At 48.8% G+C, this 19,861-nt stretch overlaps 7 protein-coding genes across 7 annotated transcripts; 5 read left to right on the top strand and 2 right to left on the bottom strand.

Moving 5' to 3' along the window:
• Window positions 1–91: 91 nt before the first annotated feature.
• Window positions 92–1,510, top strand: N7443_009610 (uncharacterized protein; the record flags this gene model as incomplete). Its single annotated transcript, XM_056889666.1, has 1 exon — window positions 92–1,510. The coding sequence occupies one exon, from the start codon at window positions 92–94 to the stop codon at window positions 1,508–1,510; it is 1,419 nt and encodes a 472-aa protein (XP_056736157.1).
• A 468-nt stretch (window positions 1,511–1,978) lies between these two features.
• On the bottom strand, window positions 1,979–3,827 carry N7443_009611 (putative MFS transporter; the record flags this gene model as incomplete). Its single annotated transcript, XM_056889667.1, has 9 exons — window positions 1,979–2,222; window positions 2,280–2,493; window positions 2,544–2,648; window positions 2,699–2,734; window positions 2,794–3,086; window positions 3,139–3,163; window positions 3,213–3,382; window positions 3,446–3,595; window positions 3,646–3,827. The coding sequence occupies 9 exons, from the start codon at window positions 3,825–3,827 to the stop codon at window positions 1,979–1,981; spliced, it is 1,419 nt and encodes a 472-aa protein (XP_056736158.1).
• A 774-nt stretch (window positions 3,828–4,601) lies between these two features.
• Window positions 4,602–5,958, top strand: N7443_009612 (putative O-methyltransferase; the record flags this gene model as incomplete). Its single annotated transcript, XM_056889668.1, has 5 exons — window positions 4,602–4,697; window positions 4,747–4,885; window positions 4,935–4,949; window positions 5,005–5,131; window positions 5,196–5,958. The coding sequence occupies 5 exons, from the start codon at window positions 4,602–4,604 to the stop codon at window positions 5,956–5,958; spliced, it is 1,140 nt and encodes a 379-aa protein (XP_056736159.1).
• Window positions 5,959–6,881: 923 nt separating this feature from the next.
• On the top strand, window positions 6,882–8,580 carry N7443_009613 (uncharacterized protein; the record flags this gene model as incomplete). Its single annotated transcript, XM_056889669.1, has 8 exons — window positions 6,882–6,921; window positions 6,975–7,000; window positions 7,055–7,227; window positions 7,285–7,555; window positions 7,601–7,709; window positions 7,758–7,972; window positions 8,028–8,095; window positions 8,148–8,580. The coding sequence occupies 8 exons, from the start codon at window positions 6,882–6,884 to the stop codon at window positions 8,578–8,580; spliced, it is 1,335 nt and encodes a 444-aa protein (XP_056736160.1).
• A 319-nt stretch (window positions 8,581–8,899) lies between these two features.
• N7443_009614 (Cation/H+ exchanger) lies at window positions 8,900–10,168 on the top strand (the record flags this gene model as incomplete). Its single annotated transcript, XM_056889670.1, has 3 exons — window positions 8,900–9,380; window positions 9,442–10,082; window positions 10,130–10,168. The coding sequence occupies 3 exons, from the start codon at window positions 8,900–8,902 to the stop codon at window positions 10,166–10,168; spliced, it is 1,161 nt and encodes a 386-aa protein (XP_056736161.1).
• A 285-nt stretch (window positions 10,169–10,453) lies between these two features.
• Window positions 10,454–10,822, bottom strand: N7443_009615 (uncharacterized protein; the record flags this gene model as incomplete). Its single annotated transcript, XM_056889671.1, has 1 exon — window positions 10,454–10,822. One exon carries the CDS (start codon window positions 10,820–10,822, stop codon window positions 10,454–10,456), a length of 369 nt encoding a protein of 122 aa, XP_056736162.1.
• Window positions 10,823–12,805: 1,983 nt separating this feature from the next.
• On the top strand, window positions 12,806–17,494 carry N7443_009616 (putative ABC multidrug transporter; the record flags this gene model as incomplete). Its single annotated transcript, XM_056889672.1, has 8 exons — window positions 12,806–13,260; window positions 13,315–14,641; window positions 14,690–14,899; window positions 14,948–15,557; window positions 15,614–16,092; window positions 16,140–16,918; window positions 16,968–17,310; window positions 17,360–17,494. The coding sequence occupies 8 exons, from the start codon at window positions 12,806–12,808 to the stop codon at window positions 17,492–17,494; spliced, it is 4,338 nt and encodes a 1,445-aa protein (XP_056736163.1).
• Between the last annotated feature and the right edge of the window lie 2,367 nt (window positions 17,495–19,861).

Below are 19,861 nucleotides of genomic sequence, written 5' to 3' on the forward strand. Positions count from 1 at the left end.
CTTTTCTTCCATGGCTCCTCGCTCTTCTCGACCTTCTCGCTCTTCTCTTTTCTCCTGATCCTCACGTTCTTTATACCCGTCAACTACGACCATGTTCAATTCTCCACGACGATGGATCTTCATCGTCTCTCCATTCCTTACCCTCATTCTAGTCTACTACCTCTTCCTCACCCCGAACACAACCCCGGCTGCTGTGAAGACGAATACGGATACCAAGCAATGGTCACAGTCCGAGCAAAGCACCATTGTCCTCGAAGGAGGTCAACCAGCCCCCGAAATTGAAAAGCAGGCCCAAGGATCAAAAGTCTCGGACCAGGACGAGGACCCTTGTGGGAAGTTGCGTCATGATATGGAGGATGTTTTCGTAGTCTTGAAGACTGGTGCCACCGAGGCCCTCCACAAGGTCCCCGTGCAGCTGCGTACCGGCTTCAAATGCGTCCCAAACTTTGCCGTCTTCTCCGACTACGAAGAGACTATCAACGGAGTGCGTACGTACGATGTCCTGAGCAATGTGACCGAAAAAACCATGCAAAATGAGCCCGAATTCGAGGTTTACCACCACCTTCAAAAGGTCGGCCGTCCAGGTCTGACCGATGAGGATTTTGGCGACGACGAAAATGGACCTTTCGGCAAGGTTAACAATCCTGGATGGAAGTTGGACAAGTGGAAGTTCCTCCCCATGATCGATGGGGCGCTAGAGGCGATGCCCGATGCCAAGTGGTACATCTTCCTGGAGGCGGATACCTACATTGTCTGGCAGAATCTGGTCAATTGGCTGGCCCATCTTGACCACACGCGCAGCTTCTATCTCGGCAGTCCGATGCAGATCGGCGATATCTTGTTTGGATATGGTGGGGCAGGTATTGTTCTCTCACAGAGAGCGATGCAGCGTCTGCATAGCTACCGGGCCCAGAACCTGGAGGAGCTGGAGGTCATGACTGCCAGTGAATGGGCCGGAGACTGCGTTCTCGCCCGTGCCCTGCAGGATATCCATATCCCTCTGACGTGGGCCTGGCCCATGATGATGACCTCCCGCCCGTGGGAGATTGACCATTTCTCCGAGGGTTACGGCCGCCAGCCTTGGTGTTACCCCGTCATCTCGTACCACCACATGGACCCTCGAGATATCGAGGAGATGTGGCGATTCGAGCGTAACTTTTTTAAAAGTGGTAAGAATGCTCTCCTGCTTCATGCCGATGTCTACCGAGCGTTCATCCACAACGGCTCGCTCGCCGAGCGCGAGGACTGGGATAATTTGTCTCCGGCCAACATTGACTTCGATCCCCCGACGAGTCCCTCAGCTGAGGCATGTGCCGATGCCTGTTCCCAAAACTCGGAATGTCTCCAGTTTTCCTTCAACCACGAGGAGCAGACTTGCAAACACGCGTCCACCACATTTGCCGGTGTCGCCACCAACGGCACCTACTCTGGTTGGATGATCCACCGTGTTCAGAAGCTCCTGAATACCTTCCAATCGTCATGTCCCCAGGTCGAATATGTCTTCGACTAAGCATTTTCTTTTTCTATCCAATTATTTGAGCGCATTTTCCATTGGTTTTGTATATATACCGTTCATTCTTTGCACATATCTGTTTCATTCTTTCTTTAGGGGACGGGAGATCATCGGTGAGGCGTTATCTCGGACTGCTTCTTTTCTTTTATCTGCTGGGCAGACAATGACCCTTTGGTCCGTTCACTTGCACTCGCTTACACTCAAGCTACTGGACTCAAGCTGAAAAGCTGAGAAGTCACCGGGGTCTAATCAGAAAGCTTACGATTATCAACAAATCAAATCTACAATTGAGCAATTCTGAAGAACCCGAGCCTGGTCGTAGTTCATGTACTACTCGAGATTATACAAGTGCTTAGAAAACGGTCTTTATACTACGCACTATTGAGTTACTGAGAAAGAATAATTACAAAAATAAGGGTCAGTCGCCGCAGTACTCCATCGTGTACGCCAGTCTTTTGCGAGATTTCATGCAGCGCCTGATGCCTGCTTGCGTCGCTCGACCAACAGCACAGGAGTGATGGTTAGGACGACCGCAATGCAGACGACGATAGCCTGGATACCGAATACCAGACCAAGGCCATTGCGCACAATCCACTCGGGCTGGAAATATCCTACAGCGAAGCCGCCACATGTGCGCCACATGTTGAGGATAGCGGACACGCAGGTGGACTGATTGGGGTATTTTTCTAGCGCATAGGCCGTGATTGCGCTGTCATTGAGATTAGATGACTGATCAAACAGGGAACCAAAAGGGCCAAACACTTACACAATGGTGCCGACCATGCCGATGTTCACCATGATCCAACCAAAGGCCAATCCGATCCAGTGTTCGCCAAAGTTCATGGTCAGACCATACGTGAGTAAACCACAGGCCATGCTCCCAATTGGGACCCACACGCCGTGCAGACGCAGCTCGGTGCGCCAGTTGGCACTATGGCGATGGTATATCCATTCGTTGAAGAAGTGACCGAAAGCCCAGCCTGGAAGAGAGTGAGATTTCGGACTGACACAAGACCCTGTTCCAACTTACCACACAGCGCTCCGATCACACCGGCGAAACGCATAGATGACGCCTCGATCGTGTCGAAGAGGTAGGGCGGACTGTGCAGGAAGGTGTCGATTGTTGTCGTGATGCCTGTGGCCTGTCAGCACGAGGATTTCAGGTGAGTTGTGAACTGGACTTACCAATTGGCCAAGTAAACGTCACCAGGACGGCAAAACCTGTGAACATTCCTGATAAGTCCCTATAATTTACATGACAACCCAATATGCGAGCTCACCTGTCATCAGCAAGGGAAACTTGAACACATAGACAACGAGTCTCTGGCACCAAAATCCCAGCGTGGACAGCTTGGGCAGCTTGGTATTTCCGATGCCAAAGTATGAGCCAAGACGTGAGCCAGGCGCCTTATCCGGTGCATAGTATGTCTCGCGGCCAAAGGCGAGAACCATAACCGTCGACACACCATATATGGCAGTCAAGACACCGAAAGAGTCGCGCCAATTTGTACCTGCACCAATGTAGCCCGCGAGCGCAGGACCTAGGAACGGACCGACCAGGAACGTGGTGCCCCTGCTCGGTGTCAGTCGCCTATGATTCTCCAAGCATAGTCGGTTGCACATACCATATATTGATCATACGTGGCCATTCTGGTAAATGTCAGCATCACGAGATCCACCCCCGAGTGATATCACATACCATGCGAACTATACATGTCATGAATTATAGGCAGTCCAATCACCTGTGGCACGGTACCGAATAAGCCCTGCAGCGAGCGAAAGACGGTAAAGGTTGAGTAGTCATTGGAGAGGGTGGCGCCCAACACCATGAACATCGTGATCACCTGAGGCCATAGCCAGACGGGATAACTAGGGGGACAACCGCAGTTAACAGGCGTGGCCCGCCATTGATCTACTCTGAGTGGTACCTACCGACCATAGGCTTCAATGAGTGGGACGGCGAAGATCCCGCCGAAGCCCTGCAGCAGAATGCCCCAGTTCATACTTGTGGCCGAATGGTCAATGGTGATATCCCAGTCTATGGCCTGCTGGGTGACGAGCGTTGAGCCCCAGACCATTGCGCTGGAGAAGTCAGTATGGACGATCGGTCAAATTTACGGAACGCGCATTACCCATCAGCGAGCAGGGAGCTCGACATGAGCGAGATGAAGAGCAGCATCTTGCGTGTTGAGCTCCAATTCTGCGGGTTCCGAGGATCCATGACACCGTCTTTGGAATCGTGAGTCTCATGAGACTGCGATAGACTGGCAGAGCTGTCCATCTCACGGGCTTCGAACAGAGTCGGCTTTTCCATGACGAATGTTCCACAGAGACAGGATAGGCAAGGGGAATTGTAGAAAATGGAGACTATTGGCAAACGGGCAGAGATCGGTTTTATGCAAAGGACAAAGATCTAGATCGAACACATGGTTTCAGGAGAATTTACGACTCGCGTGGCTTTTGTCGCGCAGCCGAGAATTCTGGAAGATCAGATCTCTCCGATAGACCTGTCTCTAGGTCTCGTACTCTCGGAGAGGAATCCGAGAGTGGTTTCTTAGCTTCGATTTTAGATTTCAGATTTCGGATAGGAGTCTCCAAGGATCGGCTCCACCGACTCAATCTCCACTTGGTGCGGTGGATCGAGGTCCAGATCTTGCATTGATCGCGTACATCCCTGTCAACCCGATGAGGTGTCTGTTATCGTCTTGCCATCCTCGTCCTATTCTCGTCCCCGGCTGGCTTCCAACTACATTTGGGCGCTATGACTCGTCGTGATTGCCGGCGATCGGCAGAGCTAAGCGTGAGATGCCCCTTGCGGGTGCATGGTTGTGTGATAGGTTCGACTCATGGCTGTCGATGGAGTTGTGACCACTCACATTTACCAAATCCCGAGCGGAAGCCGCATACTTCATTCCCATTTGTGAATCGTGCATGTGTTCTGAAGTGAATCCACGTCCCTTGTTCATAGTTACCTAGTAAATGACGCTAAGTTGGAATCCCGGCATCCCCCTTCAATCTAGAACAGACAAATAAACACGCATTTCCGTAGTTCAGCTTGGAAACTTCGTGCCACTCGCTTTCCATCCCGATGTCTTTGCTGGAACGCTTGGTCAATTTGTTGGGGCTATCAAAGCCTGCCCCGGCGGTGCTGCCGGGGGCAGCGTTGGCGGCGACGCTTACTGTGGTGAGTTTGGCCTAATTGGGGAATTGAACATGGATTGAAGATGTGATAGCCGGCATCGCTGGGGTTTGTCCCTGTCGCAGTGCATTTTCAGCTCTTTGACGTGCTTGTACGACATGGAGGACCGGCGACCGCGGAAGAGGTGGCCAACGGGGCCAACAAGCTCCTTCCAGGGGAGGCGCCTAGAATCAGTATTTCATGTGTATGCAGGATGGTAGTTCAAGTTGCTAACGCTGCCAGGTACTCTACTTGCCGGTATGCGCAGATTGTAGATGGTGAGACACCCAATCGAGATACTGACGGGCTGCAGCGGATACACTCTACATCATGGCCGGTCTGGGCTTGCTTGATCGCGTGGACGAGAATACCTTCAATGCAAATGCCATCACTCGGCACATGGTTGCCATGCCCTCGGCTCAGCACGGAGCTGTGCATTTGTGCGTTGCTTCCCCCCCCCCCCTTCATCCATCTGTCTGATCCGCCACTGACCATTGACTGCAGCACTACTGAGGGAATGATGGCGGGCGCATTCCTCATGAAGAAGCTGCAGGATACCAACTTTACTTATCCTTTCAATGAGGCTGAGGGCCCCCTTCAGTATGCCTACGAGCGGATGGGGGAGAAAGAGCTGGCGCAGCAGCACACTTACTCGATCATGGAGGCCCAGGGGCGGATGGATAGCTTTAACCAGTTTATGGTCGGCAAGTTTCTCAAATTCGGCACTTTCCCAGAACGCGTCACGTCGTGGGGATACGATCTGCGCGATGCCCTCAGTCAACCGGGTACTGTGGCCATGGTGGACATTGGCGGTGGTCGAGGGGAGCTCCTCCTCGAAGTCCAATCTGCATATCCGCATCTTGGAGCGGAGAACCTGGTGGTGCAGGAGTTCAACACTGAGATCGACGATGTTCCCGGGGTGCGTTTGATGGAGTGGAACTACAAGGTGAGCGCGGAACAACCGATCCAGGGCGCGCGGATCTACTCGCTTCAGCACATTCTCCACAACCTGCCAGATCTGGACGCGGTGGCTCTGCTCCAGAAGATCTCCCGAGCCATGGCACCCACATCACGCCTGCTGATTATTGAGTACGCGAAAAACATGACCTATACCTCGCTCCACGCCAGTATGATTGCCCTTTACGGGGGGCGAGAGCGCAGTGCGTCCGAGTGGCGGCAACTGGCCAGTGTCTCGGGCCTGCGAGTGACTTTTGAACAATATGTACGGGCGGGAGAGTCTCTGGTGGAGATGCGTCGAGCGGACTAAATGTGGGTTGGTGATTTTCCCTCAATGTATATCTAGGTTGCTAGTTACTCATTATCCAATTGCCGAGACCCCAAAGTACGAACTATAAGGAGGGGAATGGTTCGTAGAAGATCGACAACTGATCAGTCACATCCGCGGGAATGCAATAAATGCAAGCCATTGCATTAGACTTCCCCATCGACGCCCTGTCGGGTCTCGTTCCATTTTCTGCCTCATCACATCTCGATCTACCATCTGTGATGTCCGATGCGTGGGTCCAATCCTCGGCCGCCAGATACCCCTCTGGGTTTGCTTCTTTGTTTTGGGCGTCATCTATTCCCAGGTATTCGGGTTCCGCTATTGAAATCGAACCTTTCGCCTCGTCACATCCCTTACATGATGCCGGGGCATGGCTTGGGCAGGTCTCCACCTGGGAATGGTCAACCCTGTGGTGGAAACGAGGGAATTCAGCCGATGACACTTCCAAGGGCCCCAACCTCCAGGGGGATCCAGACTCCAGACTCCAGGATCCAGGAACAGCTCCATGGGTCTGCACCACAACCTCCATCAGGATCACAAAGAGACCAGCCCATTCGTGATATTGAGTTTCGGATCCTAGACCTCGCGAACGACTTGCCCAGGCTCCTGGTCCTGCATCCCTTGTTCGCGTGTTCGCTTGTTCGCTTGTTCACCTGTTCACCTGTTCGCTTCAGAGTCTGACCTGTACATTGCTCGTCTCTTTGGTCTCCAGAGTTTATCGGTGTTAGACTCCTTTCCGGTCACTGGTGATCTGATGGATCTGTACACGTAGATGTGCACATCTTATTGTTCGTCACTTCTCTTCGTGCCCAATGTCATCTTTCTATTTGAATTGAAGGCTCCCCTGTGTGTTTCCAATATTCAAGCCCTTGCCCTCGTCTGTCAAGCCCTTGCATTCCTCTACTATGGATATCCCGAGGCCCAAGGATGCAGATGTCGATATCGGTGAGTCTCGTGCTACTCCGCAAAATGTTCATGCCACTGACACCTTATGCTAGGCACGGCCACATTCAGTGCCTGCTGGGTAGGTCAAGATCCATCTCCTGTGGCTGCAGCTGCTGATCATTTTACCATCTAGGTCCTGACGGCGATCGTGGGTGTTGCACTGCTCTTTCGCTATACAGTCAAGGCCTGGGTACGATGGGCTCTACCCCAAGTCACTGCCCCCGGGCGAGTCTGGGGGATTGAAGATCTCTTCTTCCTGGTAGCCTATGGCTTTGACTTGACCCATATGACTATGATCCAGATGAGGTAGGCTTCTGTGTCCCTTCTTGCTTGTCTGCCATGTCCCGCGCTAACTGTCTCTAGCGCCAACTGGGGCTTGGGCCGTCATTTCTTCTACTTGAATACCACTGAGCGATTCCATGCCATGAAATGGGATTTTATGTCTCAGCCCATCGCCGTGAGCTCGGCCATGGTATCTCGTACTGGGATGATGTGGTTTCTGTTGACCTGTTTCTCCGCGAGCGAGAAGAAGATCCGAATCTCGATCATTGTCTGCGCCATTGTCCAGATTGTCGTCAACATGATCACTGTCGTGCAGATCATTGTCCAGTGTGGGCCGAACCCGTATCGAACGGTATGTGCTGCCATCCTTGCTACCGATCTTAGACTGACCTTCTAGGCCAATCGTATTCAATTCTTCCATTATATGTGGACTCCTCTGCCTGAAGACGGCTCGGTTGTGTGCCAGTCACCCTCGGTCCAGACTACTGTGGGCTTCGTGCAGGGAGGTATGTTACTATGGTATCCTGAATTCGAGCATGACTAACTCAACACAGGTTTCAATAGCATCATTGACTTCTTCCTCGGTGTTCTCGCTGCCATGGAGCTATGGCAATTTTTCCTGAGAACTCTCAACCGCGACCATCATGTGTCATTCTGGTCTCAATTCCGCAAGATCAACAGCACCGTTCGGTCACGTCGGATTTGGCAGACTCTCACGTTATGTGGTCCACTGATTCTCTCGGGCGCTGCCTCCATAGTCAAGACCTATGTAGGTGTTCCGTGCCTTGATGTCGGTCATTCTTGCTAACTGGAAGGTTCCGTAGAAACTCAAGTCTTTGGGTGACCGTCTAGACTTTACCTATAACATCGTCTCTTTCGTCCTCTGGGTGAAGTGAGTTCCGGCCCCTTGTTGAAATTCTGGTTCCTCGTCTGACTCGTTACAGAATCGAAAACTATAGCATCCTCATCGCTTCGTGTGCGCCCGTCGCTCGGCTCTTCCTCCGTGCGTTTGTTGACTCCCGCCGTGATGGTCGCTTGGCTGGTTATTGGTCCAAGTCGCGGTCCAACAACGGCGAGAATACTAATCACTCCAATGACACTGAGTTAAAGCGCCGCCGCAAAGATCAGTGGATGGACTCGGCGACGGTGACTAACTGGGACGAAGAAAACCCCGTTCCAAACTGGAGTAGCAATGAACGTTCCGAGAGCCGAATCTCAAGGGCTCAACATGCTCAGAGCCCTAGTGATGGCGTCACTGTCAAGACGGATATCACAGTGCAGGTGGATGACGGCCAGTCCGTCTCTTCGGGTGGCGCGCGGCTTTTGCCGGAGGGTGGTGAGCCCCCTCGCGGGCATGAGAACCGAAGATCCGGTTGATGATGCATACTGCGATGTGACCTGTATAGCGCAAAACGATCGTAAATAATGTAATCGAGGTTTCGTTGAACAGCGGACAAGACACCACTACGTCGGGTTTTTCACATAGTGTATAGCCACATTTGAATGGATTTCTCTAATACAGTTAGTTGATAAACAACAAATAATATTCTTTCATTTCATCTCCATTTCTATGTATAGATCTAGTTATATTCTAGCCTGGATCTCCAATCTCCGGTAATAATAACATAATCACAATCTCCACGTGATGATAACCAGGCATTGTCCGTCAACGAAAGTCGACAACGTCAATTGCACCATGGCTCTGCCGACGATCAAGAGCAAGGCATTCCCTTACCGGAGGGGCTCCAATGCCTCTGAAAATGACTTCTTCGACATTCCCGACGAGCCCGTCGTGGCCATGGTCAAGCGCCAGTTTCGGCGTGTCCGCACCTGGGTGATCCTCGCACTGTTCATCATGTTTATGATGTGGCGTCGTCGTGCAAAGCCGCCGCCGTCTCTACTCCCACATATTCATTACGATGAGGTCGACTGGTCACGATATGCCTATACTACGTACGCCACCTCCGAGACATACTTGTGCAATGCTGTGATGGTCTTCGAGGCACTGCAGCGATTTGGATCTCAGGCGGAACGCGTGCTGTTCTACCCGCAGGATTGGGATCTGGTAGTGGAAAATGAATTCGATCGCATTAGCCAGCTACTCCTCATGGCAAAGGACGATTACAATGTGCTGCTGCACCCCGTGTTTATCGAGGGGATTAAGACTGGGGGAGAAGGTGCGTGAAGCTCGCAACACTGCATGGAACAGATCAATGTTAACTTATTTTGATTGAACAGAAGCCTCACAGGCCTCTTGGGACACGAGCACCGCCAAGTTGTCTGCCTTTGGTGCCGTTGAGTATGAACGCGTCATCCACCTCGACTCGGATATCACCCTCCTGCAGCACATGGACGAGCTGTTCTTCCTTCCTCCCACCATGATCGCTATGCCCCGCGCATACTGGTTATTGCCACACACAAAGACTCTCTCGTCACTATTGGCCGTCATCCAACCGTCCTACCGCGAATACACTGCTCTGACCGATTACCTCAAACCGGTCCAGGCTGGCCAAATCGAAGTAAACTTGACCGATACTCGGTATGACATGGAATTATTGAATGACCGGTATGGTGACAACGCAATGGTGCTTCCCCACCGCCCGTATGGTCTCATTTCTGGGGAATTTCGCACCAAGAATCATAGGACATACCTCGGCAATGACCACGAGGCCTGGAATCCCGATCTGGCTCTGGCCGAGGCGAAATTTGTGCACTTTTCCGACTGGCCGCTGCCCAAACCATGGGTCATGTGGCCACAGGAGATCCTGGCAAAGGTACAGCCCGCCTGTGACAAAGATCCAGGGACGCCAAATGAGAGCGGGTGTCGTGACCGAGAGTTGTGGAGGAAGCTCTACGATGATTTTCGGCGGCAAAGAAAGGTATGAGACCTACATTTGGCTTCTTTCGGCTTACTGACTCGCTGCAGGAGATTTGCAAGCTGTTGAGTTATCCGGCCCCCGTTTAAAGCGCGGATCTTTGGGTTCGCCCCGGGATTGTACAGTATTGAGGGACTAGATTACAAGGCATGGCGTCCTAGGCGTTTCATTGTGGGGCATATTCGATGTTTGATATCTGGTATCTGGACAAAGATTCAATTTTACATCTGCTGATCAAGCATGAGGTCAACATTGTCTTGTTAGATGGGTATAAAGCTGTAGACTGTATCATATAAAATCATCCAGGTGTCGTGTACAATGGGACTTTCAAATCAAAAACGCTCAAACACCCTCCTATGCAAGTACGCAGTCAATCATGCATACCCCATACCCTTCCTCCACCACATCCATACCCCCCTCTTCTCCATGCAACTCCCAAACTCCTTCACACTCTCAACCTCCGACAATCCCGCGTCGCCCTCTTTCGCGGGCTGATCTGTTGCCTCATGCGCCAGCAGCCCTGGTCTAGTCACCAACTGGAAATCTTTATAGCGCAGCTTGCGGACTTCCCCCACCCACGACTCGACTCGTGTCTGGTCCCGGCCCTCGACGTACATGATGCCCGGGCAGCCACCGGAGCGGAGGAGCACAAAGCATTCGTGTATGTCGGCCGCGCGTTTGAGCGCAGCCACCTTTTTGCGGGAGGTGATATGGTGCGTGCGGATTAGAGCATTGTAGAGCATTTTGTGGTTGAAGCTAGGGTACGTTCACCAGGACATGTATGGGGAATTGTAAGACCGACCGCCCCACGTGATTCAGGTGTCAACCCGGCAGAATTTGGCTTGGCTTCATCGCCGCATCTACTTGCAGATCAACCAAGGAGATAATTTAACTTCCCTTCTCGACCTCTTTCTAGGGAATTTCTAAAGTTATCCTTAGACATCGCTTAAATCATCTATTGGACAAAATAGGTTCAATAAATATCTCTTTAGTATATCTGAGAAGAAAAGCTATGGCCGCTGATTTAGAAGCACTCAGCTAGATGAATTTGTTTTCATCTTTGATTCAATTAATGTTATTTACACAACCCAAGATGACATGTAAAAGCCGGCCAAATAGTCTCTGTTATTTACGCCCATTTTGTCTATATATCATGTTACTATTGAAACTAGCCACTAACTAGGTAAGTATAATAACAGTAATCCTTGTTTCTTGGATACTTTGGAACCAGTCTTATTAGTCGGATAAAGGTTCAGATAAATATTGACAAAGCGGTTTACAAAGTATTCAAAAGTAGTGTTCCGAAGTCCTAACTAACCGAAGATGATATCTGACGTATGCTGCTATATTACCACTTTCTGTTAAATCAGTCTCACCTTTTAATTAATTTTAGATCAACTGTCTCCTTCTCTCTTAAATATTCGTGAATAAGATTACTATTGGGAGGAGATGGATGTTGACTCGAAACATATTAGGTTTCAGGCAGGTAGGATGGTTCATCGCCAGGAAAGGAAGTCATTCGAGGATGAAGCCGAAGCCGAAACTTCTCGGTAACCCTGACAAAAGGAAAGCCGAGCTCCATGGAGAAGCAAGGTCGAGGATACTACCTCACCCTTTGTCTGAGAAATCGACAATTGTGGAAAGATCTTCAAGCCTAGAGGGAACCTACTGGCACGTACCAAAGCAGTCCACGAACCCTTGAGTGCCCAGAGAAAGGATATACGCTAAAATTTCCTCTCAAAGGGAACTTGCTGCAGCATCTCAGGGAAATCAATGGATATGACCTGACTAGGCAAAGGGCAGAGAAAGGAGATAGGAGATTGGCAAAAGGCTGACAAATTGTTCCTATTTTATGGACCATTTGGTGTTGAAGCATAAGTTAACATCCCCAAGGAAGAAGCTCTCAAGATGATCGAATTTTGGAGGTTTTTGTAAACATCATTTGGCTCTTTTCCAATATATCATCTGAATATATCTTCTTGAGTCCGATTGTAGACGGCTAATAGAAATCGGGATATTCAGAGAAAGTATTTTCTGCCTGAGGTGTCCAGGTGTCAGTTGCGTCTTTGCTTTTTTTCGGCCCATTTTATCGGAGAAAAAAAGGGTAGTGACAGCTGTCGCATCAGAGTCGATCTACTAGATCAGGCTTCGGTCGACCACAAAATCTGGAGTTTCACCCTATCCCATCTTAGCTATTACAACTGAAGTTGACGAGCTAACCGCCATACTTGTCAATGCAGCATTAACCAGGGTCGTGGTGGGTAAAGCGTGGCTCACGAGTGGTGGACGGCAGTGGAGTCCTTCTCCTCTTGGCTTCCTTTTTGTGCAAACCCAGGGCCGCGGTCTCCGCGGGCAGCGCCCGCTTTTGCCTCTTTTCGCGATCGGGGCTCCATCGACTTTCCAGACTCGGTCAAAGTACCGCCAGGTCGGATTCAGCCTGTTTGGGTCCCTCGTGGCCCCGTTTCAACCGTGTTTCTGATTGGGATGTCCCTCCATCGTGTCCACTATAGCTCTTCTTTTCCTGTAGGCCTGGACCTTGGTCCTGTCAAAGATTGGCCGAGATGATGGGGTGTCCATCATGTGGCTTGGCTTCCTTTTGAGGTTCTCGATCGGGGTTTGGTTTGTATAAAACCACGGCCATCGATCTTTTCTTCTCCTATTTTTCCCCAGGCAGAAACATGCAGCATATTTCCTGTACAACATTGCACTGTTCATAGGCTTGAAACATGCCCGGTCCTCTTCACTCTCGTCCACATCCTTCCTCTTTTGTTTCCGGCCAGGATACACCGACTGGGGAACATGGCCCGAGAGTGCAGGTTTCCCACGAGGATGAGGATGCTATCGCCGATATTCACCGCACTCTGACGGAGAAGAGTCTTTCGGGCGTACATCAGGAGTATCCAGAACCTCATTCGTCGTTTGACAAGTTCCTGGAGGAACAGGTTCAAGGTGGCAAGAAACGGTCTAATCTAGGTGTCTGCTTCCAATCGGTCTCGACCTGGGGCGAGGGTGATGGCCACGCCGATATCAAGACACTTGGCATGGCGTTATGGCGTACATTCACCTTGCAGGACATCTATGAGTGGACCATTCAGCCTTGGATTTCGTCAAAGAAACCCCAACATGGACGCCCTATCATTCGAGACTTCTCAGGCGTAGTCGAGAGCGGAGAGATGATGCTGTAAGTAGAACTAGCCTTCTTAGCTGAATGATATATACCTGACTTATTTTTCAGCGTTTTGGGTCGTCCAGGAGCCGGATGCTCGACATTCCTCCGCACCGTCGCCGGCCACCACTCTTCGTTTCTGGGGGTGACGGGATCGATTGACTATTCCGGTCTGAGCCCAGATGAAGTTCGAAAGCACTATAGCAGTGCAGTAGCCTACGTGCCCGAAGACGATGTGCATTTCCCGACCCTCAATGTGCGACAGACCCTTGAGTTTGCCTTGAAGAGCAAGACTCCCAAGCGCTTCCAGGAGCGAATCCCTAAATATCTCGAGATCTACGGTCGAGTCTTCGGCATGACCCACACGATGAATACCCTGGTGGGCAACGAGTACATTCGAGGTGTCTCGGGCGGCGAGCGGAAACGTATCTCCATCATTGAATCCCTCGCTACTGACTCATCCGTGACTTGTTGGGATAACTCGACTCGTGGTCTAGACGCTTCGTCTGCGCTGGACTACGTTCGCAGCTTGCGGATCATGACGGACACTTGTGGTAAGGCCACCTTGCTCACCTTGTATCAAGCCTCTGATGCAATCTATGAGCTTGTGGACAAGGTGCTTTTGATCGACGAAGGTCGAATGCTGTTCCAGGGCCCAGCTGGCGAGGCCAAGCGGTACTTTGAGGAGCTTGGATACGAATGTGCCGATATGCAGACCATTTCAGATTTTCTGACCAGTATCACGGTACCGGAGCGACGACGCTTTCGCGTAGGCTGGGAAGACCGCGCTCCGAAGGGGCCGACTGAGCTGGAAACTGCATTTCGACAGAGTGCTGCATTCAGAGGTATCGAGAAATTGGTTGAAAAGTACGATGATCAGCGAAATAGCGACAAATCCAATGGAGCTTGCTCATCAGACTCCGAGTCTGGTAGTGTGGAGGACTTCAAGCGTACTTTGCAGAGCGACAAATCCCGCTTCGTCTCGTCCAAATCTCCTTACACCATCTCGCTCTTCCGTCAAATCGTGCTTTGCGCCCAGCGGCAAATGTGGCAGCTCCGGGGTCACATGGGTCCACTGTACATCAAGTTGATATCTGCGGTGGTTTATGGCCTTCTGATTGGATCTATGTTCTATGATCAGCCCCAGACTACCGAGGGCATGTATTCGCGTGGTGGTGTGCTCTTTTACTCTTCTATCTTACTTGCCTGGCTACAGATGTCTGAGCTTGAAGAAGCGATGCAGGGCCGAGATATTCTTAGTCGGCAGAAGAAGTTCGCCTTTGTGCGACCTAGCGCCGTTTGTATGGCCCGAGTTGCACAGGATATGTTGGTGACTGCATTGCTCACCTTGCTATATCTTATCGTCATGTACTTCCTGTCGGGGCTGCGATCTGATGTGAGTTGAGAATACCTTTCTTTTCTCCAAATGCTAATGCAGTGATAGGCTGGTCCATTTTTCATCGACTTCCTCTTCATCTACATGTGCACAATCTGTCTGACAGCGCAATTTCGTGTGTTTGCAGCCTTGTCCAATAATTTCGAAGTTGCTTTGCGCTACTGCGGAGTGTCTGTGCTGTTTTGCATCGTTTTTGGTGGCTATGTCCTGTCTGTTGACAAGATGATTCAGGATGTTCCGTGGGTTGGTTGGATAGCTGTAAGTCGTTTTCATGGCAGTGTATGGTGCTCGAGCTAAGCTTTCCAGTACACAACGCCCGCTTTGTACACCTATGAATCGGTCATGGCCGCCGAGTTCCACAATGTCAATTTTACTTGTGCAACCGGCTCGATCATTCCAGCAGGGTCCAATTACACCGATGTCGCCTATCAGACTTGTGCATATGCTGGAAGTCAGATTGGCAGCACTGTGGTAAATGGAGACGACTACCTGGCAGCACAATTTGGATTCTATTATAGCCATGTGTGGCGCAACTTTGGCATTCTTTGCCTTTTTACTATCTCTTTTATCGGCCTCACGTGTTGGCTGAGTGAAGTAATGGAATGGGAATTGGACAGTGCTGGCCCGATTCAGTATAAAAGTTCTCGTCGCTTGCTCAAGCGGAAGAATGAAACCTGTAGCGACGAGGAGAACAGTCCTGTCTCGGTTGACCCTAAATTACCCCGTGCCGAAAGTTCCATGGGTTCACCCGGACAGCCACTATCTGCTACTGAATCCACATTCACCTGGTCGGACCTTGAGCTCGATGTACATATTGGCAAAGAGACGCGAAAGTTGTTGGATAATGTGTGTGGCTTTTGCAGGCCAGGCAGTCTTACGGCTCTTGTTGGCGCATCGGGTGCAGGAAAGTCGACTTGTGAGATGATCTACATTCCATTTCAAAATACCAGAAACTGACAATACGCGCTTTAGTGTTAACAGCGCTTACCCAAAGACAGAGTGCCGGTACCTTGACCGGCTCAATGTATGTGGACCACGAGCCGATCAATGACTCTTTCAATCGACAGATTGGATACTGTCAGCAAATGGACATCCACGATGAAAGCAGTACTATTCGTGAGGCGTTTCAATTCTCAGCTCTTCTCCGACAGAGTCGTGAAACTCCCAAGGATGAGAAGCTAGCCTATGTGGAGACTGTGCTGCACACTTTAGACCTAATTGAACTGCAAAACGCGGTGATTGGGTCATTGGATATTGAGAAGAAGAAGCGAGTTACGATTGGAGTCGAGCTATGTGCTCGTCCTCGACTGCTTCTATTCCTAGACGAACCGACTAGTGGACTTGATAGCCAGGGTGCAACCAGCATTGTGGCCCTGCTTCGTCGCCTTGCGAACCAAGGATTGGCAGTTCTTTGCACTATCCACCAGGCCAACCAGCAACAGTTTGAAGAGGTAAGCTCCTGTTCACATGGGTACTAGTCAGAGACTAACATATGTAGTTCGATCGCGTCCTTGCCTTGAGCCCCGGTGGAAGCACTTACTACTTCGGACCAGTCGGCCAATCTGGGAAAGCTATCTTTGATTATTTCAAAAAGAACGGCCATAACCCACAGAATGTCACAAATGCTGCAGACTTCCTTATTGAAGTGGTTGTTGGTGGCATGAAATTTTCACAGAGCCAAATTAACTGGGCCTCGATCTGGCGAGACTCTGAAGAGGCTGAGCATGTCAAAAAAGAGATCTCCACTATTCGCTCTCACAATAACAAGAGGCGAGGAATTTCGGAACCACCATCTTTGCCGCCTCTTTACCAGCAGATTATTTTGCTTACACAGCGAACATGTCGCCAGTTCTGGCGTACAGCCGAGTATCCGTACTCGAGAATCTACGCATCATTCCTCCACGCATTCATCAATGGCCTTACTTATCTCCAAATAGGAAATAGTACGACCGATCTTCAGTCGAAAGCTTTCTCTGCATTTTTGGTCTTGATGCTGGTTCCTGAATTCATCAACGCCATCTCTATGAGATTCATCTTGAACCGCGATATCTGGCTAGCACGGGAGGGTCCCAGTGGAGTGTATAGCTGGGTCGCGTTCAGCACTGCACAGATCATTTCGGAGATCCCGTACGCTATTGTCGGTGGGGTGATTTTCTACGTAATGTACTACTTCATGGTCGGACTTCCTCTAGGGTTTGCAGCAGGATACAGTTTCCTGATGTTCTTCCTCTTCTTCCTTTTTGCTACTTCGTGGGGACAGTGGATTGCTGCTTTGAGGTGAGTACTGATCATTTGTACGGTCTCGATCTTTCTAACATTTACTTAGCTCGGATTCAATGGTCGCGGCTACTCTCATGCCCTTCTTCATTATCATGTGTGAACTCTTCAATGGCATCCTGCGCCCTCACGAGCAAATGCCTGCTTTTTGGAAGTACACCATGTACTATATCACACCGTTCACATACTGGATTGGCGGTGTCTTGACTTCGGTCCTTCGCGGGACCACAGTCGTCTGTAATGAGAGCGAATTGACTCTCTTCCAAAGCCCACCGCATATGACTTGCGGCGAGTATGCCAATTCTTGGCTTACCGCCAAGGGAATTGGGTATCTTTCGAACCCGGAAAGCACTGAAGTCTGCGGATATTGCGAGTACAGCTACGGTGATGATGTAAGCTTTGACCTGAAATTATCAAGAGATCTGAAGCTAATTGGCGCAGTACCTTTCTGGAATTGGGCTAGACGACTCAGTCATCTGGCCGTACTTTGGCATCTTTCTTGCCTTTACCATTGCCAACTACTTGATGGTATATCTTCTAGTGTATGTGCGATCTGTAAAATGGGGATCAAAGTAATGTATGAACCTCGAACATAGAATTACTCTTTCAGAATCATATATGAGTATTCATTATACCAGATATTAACTGCGATGATAATACTGTTGGTAAGAAGTATCATATTATAATGTCGACTAATCCTTAGTTAAGCGAAGCCTTTTCCGCAGTATAGCTTTAAGTGTATATTCTTGGGTAGCCCAGAGTTCTCAGCCTTTTTTTAGGCATATATAAGTCTCATTTATGGAAGATTATATGAGAATAATACCTACTAGCTTCGTCGCCGCTCAGCTATTATCATTATTTTAGATTATAGCGCTGTTATAAATAAATGAATCCACAACCATAGCTTCTCGTAAAGTCTCCCTTTTATATGTGCCCTTCATGTTACGTCTGACGTATTCTGAAAATTTCGAAATATTTTAGGAAATGGTGATTAGATGTTATATACTTGAAGCTCAACACGTTAGATTACAATACATTTTTGGGTAATATTGTTAAATTGTGATTGAAATGACTTAAACTCTCCAGGCCTTTGATTGTTGAGATATTCTGTTATTGGATTATTGCATTTACTATTGTTGGAATTTGGACCAATGCTACATTAGGTGAAGGTATTTAATCGCTTTAGTCTAGAGTTTAGAAAATATATTATAGCGCTAAAGATTTATATTAATATAGATTATAAGGTTACGAACCTATAGTAAAACTAAAAGGAATAAGGTAAAAGTAAAGAGATAATAAATAACGTAATCCACACCAAACCCACCACCCCATACAATTCCCTACCTCTTTACCTCCCTCACCACTTTAAACGCCCACTATGCCACCAATTCGGTCCAAAAAGAAGCAGAATTCTATCCAGCAAGAGGGTAGAATCGAGCTTACAATCCAGGCCATTCAGAATAAAGATCTTCCTTCTATTGCTGCCGCTACACGCGTCTATAACGTACCGCGAACCACCCTACGCGACCAGATGGGCGGCCACAGTTCAAAGGCTACCAGACGCGCCTATACCTATAAAATGACATAATTAGATAAGGATACGCTTACCTAGTGGATTCTATCTATGGATGATTGTGGTGTAGCCCCGAGGCATATAATGGTACGCAGAATGGCTATTAGCATATTCTTTTTGTGGCGACCGGATCTAATACTATCGGTGTGAACTGGGTCGGAAACTATATGAAGCGTATACTGGCTATTTAAACACGTTTCTCGCGTTGATATAACTATTCACGGGCTAAGTAAGAGGATCCGCGGGTATTAAATAAATGGTTTTGGCTAATTAGGGAGACTATTACGCGCTATAGTATCCCGCCTAATAATATCTATAAGTTCGATAAAACTAGCTTCGTAATAGGCCTAGTTTCTATCGTAAGGGTAGTTACTAGAGCTAAATATTATGGCCGTCGATCAGTATTATAGCTAGGCAATCGTAAATAGGTGACCGTAGTAAAAATAGTTAATACTTTAGGCTAGGCTTTGCCGCTATTAATTATATTTAAAGGTAAGCGCTATATTAAATTATAGTTCCACGATACCCTAAGGGACTGGCGCTTCGAAGATAGTCCAAATAGGTAGACTTCTGATATAATTAGGCTTCGCTAGCTTCGAACGCTTTTTATTCCTTTAATCGTAAGTCATATACGTAGTCGGTATAGGCTATTAATCCTTAATAGTTATAGAAGCCACCTTACGCCTGAATTTGATTGTCTATATACTAAACATAATATGATATATATATATATACCACCGCATAGCTTATATCTATTATAGCCTTTAGATATAGGCTATTTCGTAGTTCTAAAGCGATTATATAGTTAGCTAATGGACTAATAGACGCGTATAGGTATAAACTATATCGATAAGCTTAATTTCCTTATAGCCTACCTACATACGCGCGAAGATATATTTTAGGCTAGAAGTATTCAAAATATATTCAAAGCGACTAATTTAATACCTTTAAATACGACAGAAGTCCTCGATAAGCTAAATATTTAGCTTCGTCCGCCTACACTAGACCGATTGTTAAGCTAATCAAGCATTTATTGCCCTAAAACACTAAGCAATATTAAGTAGCTTTCAAAGTATAGGGTATTAGCAAGATAGCTTATTAAATATCGGTCTGATAGCCCACCTATGCCTACAAAAGAGGTATTTGATCAGGCTTATAAGGCATGCGAATAAGTCATAAAGCGCATCCTTTTATTAGAGCAAGAAGTAACGGATTTACGCGCCGTAAACTACAAGAAGATAAAAAAAAAGGTATTGCCTAAACGACAAATACAGCGCGATAAGGGCCTATTCGTTCATGAAGCCCATAAGTAAGGCATTAGTCTACCAGGTGGCACAGAAGGTAGTGGGGTGGACTCCGCAACACCCACG

The sequence above is a fragment of the Penicillium atrosanguineum genome (assembly GCF_028827265.1).
Source record: "Penicillium atrosanguineum strain IBT 20685 chromosome Unknown utg000008l_segment0_segment0, whole genome shotgun sequence".
NCBI classification, from domain to species: Eukaryota; Fungi; Ascomycota; class Eurotiomycetes; order Eurotiales; family Aspergillaceae; genus Penicillium; species Penicillium atrosanguineum.